At 35.5% G+C, this 12,133-nt stretch overlaps 1 protein-coding gene across 1 annotated transcript in view; it reads left to right on the top strand.

Moving 5' to 3' along the window:
• The window catches only part of GUCY1B1 (guanylate cyclase 1 soluble subunit beta 1), a 47,514-nt gene that overhangs the window by 27,550 nt on the left and 7,831 nt on the right, over positions 1 to 12,133 (top strand). Inside the window, exons 5-8 of the mRNA XM_047856548.1 lie at positions 4,211 to 4,408; positions 7,606 to 7,836; positions 8,247 to 8,363; positions 9,344 to 9,477. Coding sequence (XP_047712504.1) covers positions 4,211 to 4,408; positions 7,606 to 7,836; positions 8,247 to 8,363; positions 9,344 to 9,477 — 680 coding nt within the window. The remainder of the gene's footprint in view (positions 1 to 4,210; positions 4,409 to 7,605; positions 7,837 to 8,246; positions 8,364 to 9,343; positions 9,478 to 12,133) is intronic.

Here is a 12,133-nt window from a genome sequence, read left to right as displayed (position 1 = left end):
CTCTAGGAAGAAGCTACTTGGAGACTGAAAAATCTCTCTTAAAACTTTCAAGGAAAGGACTTACTCCACCCACTTATGTGGATCATTTAGAGATTTTTCATTAGATGCCAAGGAAGGAGGGAAATGAGGTAGTTAATTCCTGGAAACTTTGTCTCTGTAATTATGTATGAAGTTATTTTTACTGTGCATATTATAGAGACAACTTGCATTTATTTTGAACCATTCCAAGATCTTTGAAAATATGGAACTTCAAAGTATTTCTGAAAGGAATAATAAATACTCATTTGTTTCCTACATCTGTGGATTGTAGTGAATCCAGAACTCCAGCACAGTTTTCCAGGATGAGAGCACTAATTTTTCTTCTGTAAATAATAAATGCTAGGTGACATGATAGATTGGACTTATGGATAACAGAATTCCTGAGTAGAAGAAGTATATTCATTTTGCTTGTAGAAAAAGCAGTAAAATGATACCAGAACATTAGGAAGTGAATTCAGAAAACCTGACCAACCTTTTTGGCCTCTTGAGGGAAAATAGATGAATGGACCTGCTCCCTATCGCTTTTTTGTTTTCTAACATTGTAAAGCTAAGAAGAACGAAGTCAAAGCATATTTGAGGTTTGCTTTATTGTTTCCTGGGAATCCACTGTGCTGAAATATGTGTATCTATATATATTTTTTATGTCTCTTTTATGTATATACTTCCTTGTAATTGGTCATTCAGGTCTTTTTTTGTAATCCTACTCCCATGGGTACATTTAGAAATAAAATAGGATACCAGTTTTAATATGAAACTCTTGTTCTCTAGAATACATTGCTACAGCCATGTGGATGAATAATTAGTTTTATATAGATAATATTAGACAAAGTGGGCATGGTTTTCCCTTGGCTTTTTTGAGAATGTTTTTTGTGGCCTTTGAGGTTGCTGCAAATAAGTACAATCTAACTACAAATAAGGCACATTTTTAGCAATATAAATATACTCAAATGAAATCAATTTAATTTTTAAACATGAATTCTATTTCTAATATAACAGGCTGCGGTCGTCACTTTAATTTTGAGAGAATAAAACCAAGTAAGGAAAGCTGTAACTAAAGAAATCTCAAGAGTATTTTTTATGTTAGATACAATCTAAAGAAAATCAATATTACATTAAGTGGTGTTAAATTTTTTATGCTCCGGGAAAGCACTTTACTTGTCCATTTAATTAATAACAAATTCAATAAAACAGCAAATCTCTGGAGAGCTGGTTACCACAAAAACTTCAAAGATGAACATTCTGACTTGATGTGTTTTAGTGTCCCTCTTGCTTTGAAGTGACAAATTTAAACACGATTTTATTACCAACCTTAGTATTATAAGTATTTTTATTTAAATTAGAATGGGTCCACATTAAAAAAAAATTAACATATATTTATTTTTGAGAGAGAAAAATGGAGAGAGACAGGGTGTGAGCAGGGGAGGGGCAGAGAGAGAGGGAGACACAGAATCTGAAGCAGGCTCTAGGCTCCGGGCTGTCAGCACAGAGCCCAGTGGGGGGCTCGAATTCATGAACCGTGAGACCATGACCTGAGACAAAGTCAGAAGCTTAAACGACTGAGCTACCCACCCAGGCACCTGAAAATGGGCCCACATTTAAGGTGCAGTGCCTGTCTTTGTGTGACTCATGGGAAAGTGGTCTTGGGCTATCTTGGCCGATCTCTGACCTTCGTTAGCATCAATGGTGCTGCTTCACAGTAATGGTGCCAGTTGTTACTGCCTCATGTCATCTGTTTAGCTGCATATAGAAATGTGCTAATGGCACAATATGACACAAGATGAAAATAGGTGAGTATGGAAATGATATTGGCCTTGCTTTATGATATATTTAAACATTTTGTAGAGGACAGTTTGAAAAAAAGTAAGATACATATTTTCAAGTTCTTGTTGGACTCCACTTTTTTTCTTTGAAATCAGCCACAGCATCGTACGTTAGGGCTGATTACGTTAGGATGTTTCCTATAAACACAGCAAATAGCTCAATTTTTACTTTGAGAGAAATGGAAATAAGTATCAAGCTTTTTCTGGTGATTTTTCTTCTCACCAGATTTTCTGTCACATTTTTTGCAACACCAGTAGTAGTAGAAGGGATCTTTATGTCAGACAGTCTTTGTGCCTCCCCTTTTCGGGAAGAACCTCGTATTACTCAACCAAATAAAACAGTTTTAGGCCTTCAGCGGCTTGTCGTTTACATGAACCGTTCAATACTCAGGGTTTGCCATATTCGATTCCTTTTATATGGCAATAGCAACCTCTAGAGGCAAACAGGATGAACTGAAATTTTTGTCAAGAGCTGGCCTGAGTTGATTATAACCGGTGTAATTTTTAGAAAGAAAACAAAAATCATTTGGTATCAAGACAATTAAAAAATAAACCAGATTCACCCAATCAAGAAGACTGGAAACATTTATCTGAATCAGAATGTCAATCTTTCACGACCTAGTTGAGGGCTTTTCTTCACTTTGAAGTCTTTGGACCCCACTCTTTAAGTCTGAGTTATTGGCTCTCATATTTATGCGTCAAAAGCCACTCTGTACATTTCTTTTATGATATGAGCCATGAACTGCTTAAAGTCAAGATTTATGTCATGCAGATTTGTATCTTAACCTCTACCCTGCCGCCAGCCTGTACCACATACGGTTCATAATATATAATGCATATGAAATAACTTTATAGAATGGATGAATCATTGAAAGGAGAGGAGAGAAAATTAAACCACAGTGCCATTGGTGCCTTGGTGGAATATTTCTCAAATTTGGGTACCCATCGAGCTACCTTGTATTCACCTCTTAATATCTTACTAGATACTTTTGTTTCCCTAATTGACTTCTTTGAGACATTTGGAACTGGAACTATAGTTCAATTTTGGCCTATCTCCAGCACCTTTTTGATGCATTCTTTTATGCTCATGGCATTCTGAAACTATTTTATTTTACCCATTTGTTTTTAGTGATAACCATCGGTTATTGATGGATTAGTATTTGCTTGGTGTATTAGTTTTTATTGCTATCATAACAAATAACCACAGATATTAAGGTCTAAAACAACACAAATTTATTATACTATATTTTTAGAGGTCAGGGTCCATTAAGGTTTCACTAGACTCTAATGAAGGTGCCAGCAAGGCTACGTCCCTTTATGTAGTCTCTAGGGGATAATTGTTTCCTTTCTCATTTAGGTGTTGACAATTCAGTTCCGTGCTGTTATGGGGCTGAGGGCAATGTCATGTTTTAAATCAAAGTCTAAATTCTAAAGCTACCTTGTTCTTAATTCTTATACCATGCTATGTTGTGGATATCCTACCATATATGTGTAACACACACCCACACATACACTCACACACATACACACACATACACTAACACATTATCAACTGTTATTTGAAAAACCATGTTGGACTAAGGAAAACATATTGTTTGCACCATTTCTCCTGGTGATGTTTATGCAAACAAGTTTTGTGTATTAGTGAGTAATGCATGCATGCTAGTTTGGCATGGTCTATTAATGGCAAAGCTGCAAGAACAGAAAATACTTATTGGTAAATTTATTTGTTTTAGTTTTCCAAGATTCAGGTCCAAAAGAGAATCATTTCACAGGTCAGCTATGAAGCTGTATCTTGATTGGAGGCTACTAATGAATATGAAGAAATTCTGCCACTTTAATTTAGAAAATGTTAATTCTAAAATATTACTTCACAAAGTAGTATGCTTATATTTTCATATGCTTATCACTCTGATATAGTTTTTTGAATGAATGATTTTTAGGTTTGTAATGTAAACAGAGGGTAATATGGGGTCACTTTTGGCACCCATATTGTTTATCATAACATGCATATACAACTTCCCCAAACTCCTATAAATACGTATATCTTTGCTTTAGCCCATTCTTTTTGCATCCCACTTGTTTATTTATCCTTTTTTAAAATGTATTAACTGATAATAGGCTCAGATGTTTTTATTAATTCTACTACTTTAGCCTTAAGTTCTCTCCACGTGTGGTTCCTGCCTTGTAGTTGTCTCCATGCACAAGGGAAGGCTGTGTTATGTGAATGTTTATTCAGTCAGTCCACCAACTAAAGTCAGATTTGAGCCTTGTTTCCTTATCTTGCTTTCTCAAAGTCAGCTGCCATTGTGGAAGCATCATTTATTCACCTCATTTCCTCTTTATTACAGAATCTTGATGCTCTGCATGACCACCTCGCTACTATCTACCCAGGTATGCGTGCGCCTTCCTTTAGGTGCACTGATGCAGAAAAGGGCAAAGGACTCATTCTGCACTACTACTCAGAGAGAGAAGGACTTCAGGATATTGTCATCGGAATCATCAAAACAGTAGCTCAACAAATACATGGCACTGAAATAGACATGAAGGTAATGGTCAGTAATGGAGGCTCTTCTGAACACATCTGACATACAGAATATTAAACATGACACTGTGAATTTACCTGTAGCTGTCACTTCTAGTGGACCTCACCAGAGGCATATTTATGAGCCATAACAGTGCTACACCAGCAATATTCTATATTTGGCCTTGGAAATCATTATACAGGATATTTTTTCCCTATGGCAGCAGAAATCTCTCTCCAATTATACATTGCTTAAGGCAATGTGAAACCTAGCTTGCATTTCCTGTATGCATCGGCTGGGTAGCAGAAGGAAAAGTGACTGGTTAAGCTGTAGCCTTCAGAATACAGAAAACCCAAAATGTGGATAGTCAAATTCTAAGATACATAAGATATACATATATAATATTAGATATTATTTTACTGATCATTGTCTCTGTAGATTCTTTTTATCTGTTCCTGAAATAATAGTTGGGATCTTTCATTTTGTGATCTAAAAATTTTGTTCTTTTAGAAAAAAATTGGATTACTTGGTGAAAGAAGTCAGGTCTTAATATTTAAAAAATGTGTTGCTATTGATAATACGTGCTCTAAGTTTTGAGTGAAAATATCAGGGTAGTGCTACATCAGCTGTGTAATAAAGAAAACCATTGTTTTTCTCTCTTTTTGACCCTGCAGTCTCTCCCAGTCACCTGCTCGGTGTGTGCCCAGAATGCTTAGCCTTACGAGCCATTTTTTAGTTGCTCGAAGTTCGAGAGAATTAGGGAGAGAGATATCCTATTTCAACTTTTTTTCTTTATGGCTATTTCTTAGATGTCAGAGTTATGTTCTAGCACATACAAGAAGCCCAAACTTTAAGTACAATATTATACAAAATAAAAATTGTCATCTTTAAATTGTTTATATTGGAAAAGTGTCCCATATATTTAATCTAGTAATGCCATGTTAGATTCGGTGGTTTTCTTTCTTTCAAGAGTTGATGTCAATTCTTGGTGTGACACTTTTGGTGAGTCCCAGGTGCATCCTTAGTTTTTCTACGACTAGAAAGTAGGACTCTGTGTAACTTGACATTATCAAATCCAGAGACATTTAAAAAATTAAAACTGTGGGTAGAGAATCAACATGTATCCATGGCTAGGAATCTCACTGGAATTTAGCCAAAATATTCTATGCCTTTCATTTCTTATTTTTGATCCTGACCCCAAACTAACGCTACACTTATGCCTAGTGAGCCTTTGTCAGGGGCTTTTAGCATACTGTGTCTACTCTTGTGTTTGTTTTTTTTTTTTTTAGGCAGGTTGAGCAAAAGACAAGTACGTAGAAACTTCAAGAAAAAAACACAAATCAGGGCGCACTTGGAGATTGCAGTTGCTATGGTTATCAGTGTACTTGGCATGGGAGATTGGCAGCCGTGAGCACACTCTATATAAAATTCAAGATTTTACTTAGTTGCACGGTTTCCTTTATACAATATTTTGTTGCCTTGTGACCTTCATGTATTTAAGTGCTCCCACACAGACCTTCTGGAATATTTTCAGTTTTAGTTATATTTGGTATATTTAATTTTTGTCAAAGACACCTTTAATTTCCTGAAGTATTCTTATGTTGAATCCGTAAGCTTAATGAGTCTAGGGTTACCAGATAATTTAACTACTTAAGGAATATTATACCGTGTCAAGAAGTGATATGCCAACAAGAGCTTAAAAATATGATCAGAAAGCAGTTCATTTAGGGGCACCTGGATGGCTCAGTTGGTTAAGTGTCTGACTTTGGTGCAGGTCATGATCTAGTGGTTCGTGAGTTCGAGCCCCACGTAGGACTCCGTGCTGACAGCTCAGAGCCTGGAGCCTGCTTCGGATTCTGTGTCTGTCTCTCTCTGCCCGTCCCCTGCTCGCTCTCTCTCTCTCTCTCTCTCTCAAAAATAAATAAACATTAAAAACATTTTTTTTTGAAAAAAGCAGTTCATTTTGACAATTTAATCAAAACAAAGGAACAAGATTGAGGAATTAATTAGTAAATTTAGGTTGCACATAATTCAGTTCCTTTAGCTAAAATGGAACCAGAGCAGACCATCCAAACTGGGCTTGAATTTGAAGACTGACTCTTATTTTGTTCATGAAACTTTAGAGAAAACAACCTTAGTGAAGCAGACTCTTTAAATCATCGATAAAAATACTAATATTTAGCCAGTGTAGTAGGTGAGTGTGACTCCCGGGAGTAATATCCTAATTGCATCATGAAACGATTTGAAAGAATATGTACAAGGGCGTCACGTTAATTGTGATTTGTTCTTAAGTCTCAGAGTGTGCTGCTGGGAATGCATGAGCAAAAAAAGCCAAAAAGAGCAACATTCTGCCTTCATTGAGCTATAACTGAAGAACTACTGTGCCCACTACTTCCCATTTGGATCTGGCCACAGTTGAGATACAGTTTTTCCTTTTGGAAGAGGATGTGTTGTTTCTGGTTTCTTAAACTCAAACGAATAAACATCTTTTCTATACCTTAATAATGTATTTGCCTATGCGTAATATTTCAGAAATGTCACTATTTCTGTAAATTATAGAGCTTTACTCACTATTATGATTGCTTCCCTAGAATGAGTTCCTAGACTTGTAATTAGATTGAAGAATGCACAACTTTTTAGGGATTACTTGTATATTATCAATCTACCCTTCAGAAAATTTAATCAAGATCCCCTCCCACTTGTGGTATTCGAGATAACTCTTTTTCTGTATCTTACCCAATTTGGTATGTTGTATAATTGCTATTTGACGGATAAAAAGTGACATTGCATGTATTTTTAAATATGTAGCTCTATTATTTCATTTCCTTCTGTTTGCACATATCATTTTTTATCATATTAAATAAAACCACTTTGTATGGTTTGTGGGGTATTCACTGTACAATTGTACCTGGCTGAGCGGGCTGAGCCTACCAGGACAAGGGGGTGATTTTCTCCCAATTCTATCAAAGAAGCCATCTGGGCTGCTGAAGGATTCATACCAGATTTGCAATTTTATTGTAAGTAATTTTTCAGTCTTCAAATTGCATAAGTCAATGTCCAGAAATAGTTTCCTATTTAAGACATGCATAGTATTTGCATTGATGCATATTTTAAAATTAACTCTCTAAATGCAATTCTCATAACCAGTTTCTTAGGCATTTAGGATTTTAAGTAAACTGAAATGCAGTCAGTTAACTCATCTCCCCCTCTGAAAAATCCAGGTTATTCAGCAAAGAAATGAAGAATGTGATCATACTCAATTTTTAATTGAGGAAAAAGAGTCAAAAGAAGAAGATTTTTATGAAGATCTTGATAGATTTGAAGAAAACGGTACCCAGGAATCACGCATCAGCCCGTATACCTTCTGCAAAGCTTTTCCTTTCCACATAATATTTGACCGGGACCTGGTGGTTACTCAGTGTGGCAATGCCATATACAGAGTGCTTCCCCAGGTAAAATGACATCACACTTCCTTGAGGTCTGAGGCAAAGGCTCTAGAGTTGTTATATGTGGCCATTTATTCACTTAATACATTGATTATATATCATGTAATGTGCAGTACATCGTATATCACAGAAGTTTTTTAAACTGAGCTAAGTGTATTTGAGCATATTGCAACTTTCCCTAGGACAGCTATTTATTCTTCTTCTGTTTTAATCACTCACAGGGACAATGGGAAAATTACATGGGGATACTATTGTTTTAATGAGAAAATGGGTAACTTTCTAGTCATAAGCAACTCCTCTACCAAATGATTATGATTTTCTACTTTAAAGTCTTACTGAGCTGGCTTAATCTAATCTCAAATCATAAGAATTATTTCTACTGATCACATGATCCTTTCTTTTCATCCACATTGTAGCTCCAACCTGGGAACTGCAGTCTGTTGTCTGTCTTCTCTCTGGTTCGTCCTCATATTGACATTAGTTTCCATGGGATCCTTTCGCACATCAATACAGTTTTTGTATTGAGAAGCAAGGTAATCAAAATATTATTTCTTTCAATGTGAGTAAGGGGTGTTATATCTTAGAAGTGTCCCTGATGGAAAGTTACCTACTATACTATTCTATTATATGGAGAAGGTATAGAAAAATTCAAACCAAACCTCAGAGGGAGTCCTGTTTCAAAGGCAAGATTATTGATTTTTGGTTTGCCTGAGCAGCACTGGAACTCTTACTAACTGATCAAAATTAACAAAAGTAAATTTTGAGACTGTATTGTTGGGACAGTGCAATTTCACATAATAAAACAAATATCTTTTACTCCCTGTACAGCTACGATGTACTATTTTAGACATCAGAAGAACTGATAAAAAAAAAAAATACACTTTTTTAACTTCACCCAAAGCCACTGATTTAATTCTTCCTTAAATTGTCTATTATTCTTGGTGCCATTTTTGTGGGAATTTAAAAGTGATAAAATATTCTTTTGGTTGAATGTTTAAGGAGTACCCAGATCTCATAGTTTCTGTTCTTGGGAGTGATACAGCAAACGTGTCCTAGAATATATATTTTGTCCTTCCTGAAGCCCTTGGAAAGGTCTTACCCACACATACTTTATGTATTTGGAACTACTCCCAGCCTCTCTGTGAATGCAGGTATGGGGGATAGAGACACTTGGTTTCTTTTTTTTTCATAGAACTTAGTATTATATGTTGGAGCCATACTGGAAAATCAGAAATAAGATTCACAGTAGCTTTAAAACAATATGCAAGCATAGTAAGACTATTATCTTTTTGGGTCCAAAGGAGATAGTCAATTCGTTTTTCTGCAGTGTTCGCAAGGTAATCACTTTGCTTATTACCTGGCAGTATTTCTGTGAAATGCCCTTCCTGATCTACTTGGTGTCCTTATTCCCCCTGGACACTTTGGTGGGAAATGAGGTATACATGTCCTTTTTGCTGACTTGTTGTGTAGGGAGAAAGATACTAGTTTAATAGCTGTGTCTTGGTTTTTCAAGGAAGGACTGTTGGATGTAGAGAAATTAGAATGTGAGGATGAGCTGACTGGGACTGAGAGCAGCTGCTTACGTCTCAAAGGGCAGATGATCTACTTACCTGAAGCCGATAGCATCCTTTTTCTGTGTTCACCAAGGTAATCATTTTTAGATCAATTATAATAGATAGAAATACCCATTTTTAGCTAACAGAGAAATTCAAAAGCATCTTATTTAATGATGTCTACATGTTTCAAGTATAATTAGGTATTACAACCCCTGTTCATACAGCACTCTAGTACAAGGATAATTTCATTTAACATTTGTAACAAGCTCAGAAGAAATCCTGTATTCTTTTTTTTTTTTTTTAATTTGTCCTGTCTTAATCAATGTGCCAAGTGTATGTGCCATCAGATCATGGGAAAATCTAATCTGGTAGCTAATGCTTAGCTTTGTACCTTCCAAAGAGGCACCACATAGAAAAGAAATTCCATAAAGCATTTAATATGATGACATAAATGCATGGATATATTTGGCACCGAAAAATTACTTTCTACAATTATTTCTAGATTTAAAATATAACTACCCTATATTGAAAATATTTAGCTACTCTAATCAGGATATACTATTCAAAATATATTATTACATTGAAATTTATGTAAATTATGTTTTTTGTAATGAACATCAGAAGGAAGTAAAACTGTAGGATGATATTTTTCCAATTTGAAAAAACATTTTACCAAAAGATGCATGGCAACTCAGAATAAGGAAAACATACCTAAATTTACTTAGAAAAATAGGAAAAGGTAACTGGAACTTTTTAGGTGGTATTTTGTGTATTTATAACTTTGTATGACAGAAACCTATGCACATTATTTAGTAACACATTCACTACAGCATGTTTTGCTGAGCTACTGGCTAAAAATTTAATTTAAAGTCCACCGTGATCACTCTTCATTTAAAGATACTGCCTGAAAATTTCTGAAAACTCTAATGAACTTTATAACTTCCTTTAATATTATTTAAAAAAATTTTTTTTTCAACGTTTTTTTTTTATTTATTTTTGGGACAGAGAGAGACAGAGCATGAATGGGGCAGGGGCAGAGAGAGAGGGAGACACAGAATCGGAAACAGGCTCCAGGCTCTGAGCCATCAGCCCAGAGCCCGACGCGGGGCTCGAATTCACAGACCGCGAGATCGTGACCTGGCTGAAGTCGGACGCTTAACCGACTGCGCCACCCAGGCGCCCCCTTTAATATTATTAATACACTATTAACAACTACATAAGACTAATGATTATTTTTTCCTGAGAATATGCATCATGAAAATAAAAGAGACAAACTTAGAGAATATCAACCCTTTATATCTTTTTATTAGTCACTTTCATTGTTCTAACTGTATTTTTATCTGGTATCAATGTGGTTTTTTTTTTCTTTTGCCCTTTCCAAGTTGAGCTTTAGTAGAATGACAGCTGTTCAATAGGGACAATTTCTATTCATGGAGATAGGGGTCTCTTTGGAAACAGAAGCAGAAAATTTGGAGGCTCTTTGTTAATTACCATATGAAGAAATTGGTCACATATTGACACATTCACAATTTGTCATATGGTACCTGTCCGTGTATTTAGAAAGATTTGTACTTGTGTTAAATGAGATCCACTAAAAGCATTTTATTTATAAATAATTCTAAGATGATTAGTTTAAATTTAGGGGAAAAATGTTACTAGTTCATTAAGATAATAAGTAAATTTTTAGAAAAATGAGACATAGAGGCACTTTGGTGACTCAGTCAGTTAAGCATCTGACTCTCTTTTTGGCTCAGGTCATGATCCCAGGGTCATGGGATTGAGCCCTGTGTGGGGCTCTGCTGAGTATGGAACCTGCTTAAGATTGTCTCCCTCTGCCCCTCCCCCACTCCCTCTTGTGCACACAGGTACTCTTTCACACACACACACACACACACACACACACACACAGAAAAGTGAGATATAATTTGATTGTTTTTAAACTCCATACAAGAATTTTTAGCCATTTTTATTTTAAGCTTATAATCTTTTTTTTTTTTTTTCTCTGTTCACGGGCAGTTCTTGTATATCAGCTAGCAGGTGATCTGTCCTCTTTTCAGATGAGTCTATTCTGCCATTGAGCCGAGTTGTTCCAGGTTAACATACATATGCATTTTAACAAAATCTAAAGAAACCATATGGTTCATTACTAAAGTCTTTGATCATTTTATTTTTCTATTTTGACATGCTTATGTTGGCTTTGATTTGTGGACATTTCTGCTGAGAATGTATAACAAGGAGACATTTTATTAATCCAAAATTCTTCAGTAAAGCCACAACTCCTTATGTCATTTTAGAGAAATTCTTATTGTGAATGCCCAGAAGTTATTACTTTATATTTAAAGAATTCAAACCAATAATATAACCTTAAGATATTTTAACCAAAAAATAAATTTTTAAAAAGCAGCCACTTATCAGATCATCACTGAATCAATACAATTATGCTATTCTTTTTTTTTTAATGTTTGTTTATTTTTGAGAGAGAGAGAGACAGAGGAGGGGCAGAGAGAGAGGCAGACACAGAATTTGAAGCAGGCTTCAGGCTCTGAGCTGTCAGCACAGAGCCCGACACAGTGCTCTAACCTATGAACCATGAGATCATGACCTGAGCTGAAGTTGGATGATCAACCAACTGAGCCACCCAGGTGCCCCTATTATGCTAATCTAAAAATAACTTCGGTAAAAAAAAACAAAAAACATAGGTTACAAATATGCATACACTTTAGTAAGATTATATAATGTTTCAAAAA

Source organism: Prionailurus viverrinus, chromosome B1 (genome assembly GCF_022837055.1).
Source record: "Prionailurus viverrinus isolate Anna chromosome B1, UM_Priviv_1.0, whole genome shotgun sequence".
Classification (NCBI taxonomy): Eukaryota; Metazoa; Chordata; class Mammalia; order Carnivora; family Felidae; genus Prionailurus; species Prionailurus viverrinus.
The sequence above is the reverse complement of the archived record's forward strand: the minus strand, read 5'-3'. Positions and strand labels throughout refer to the sequence as shown.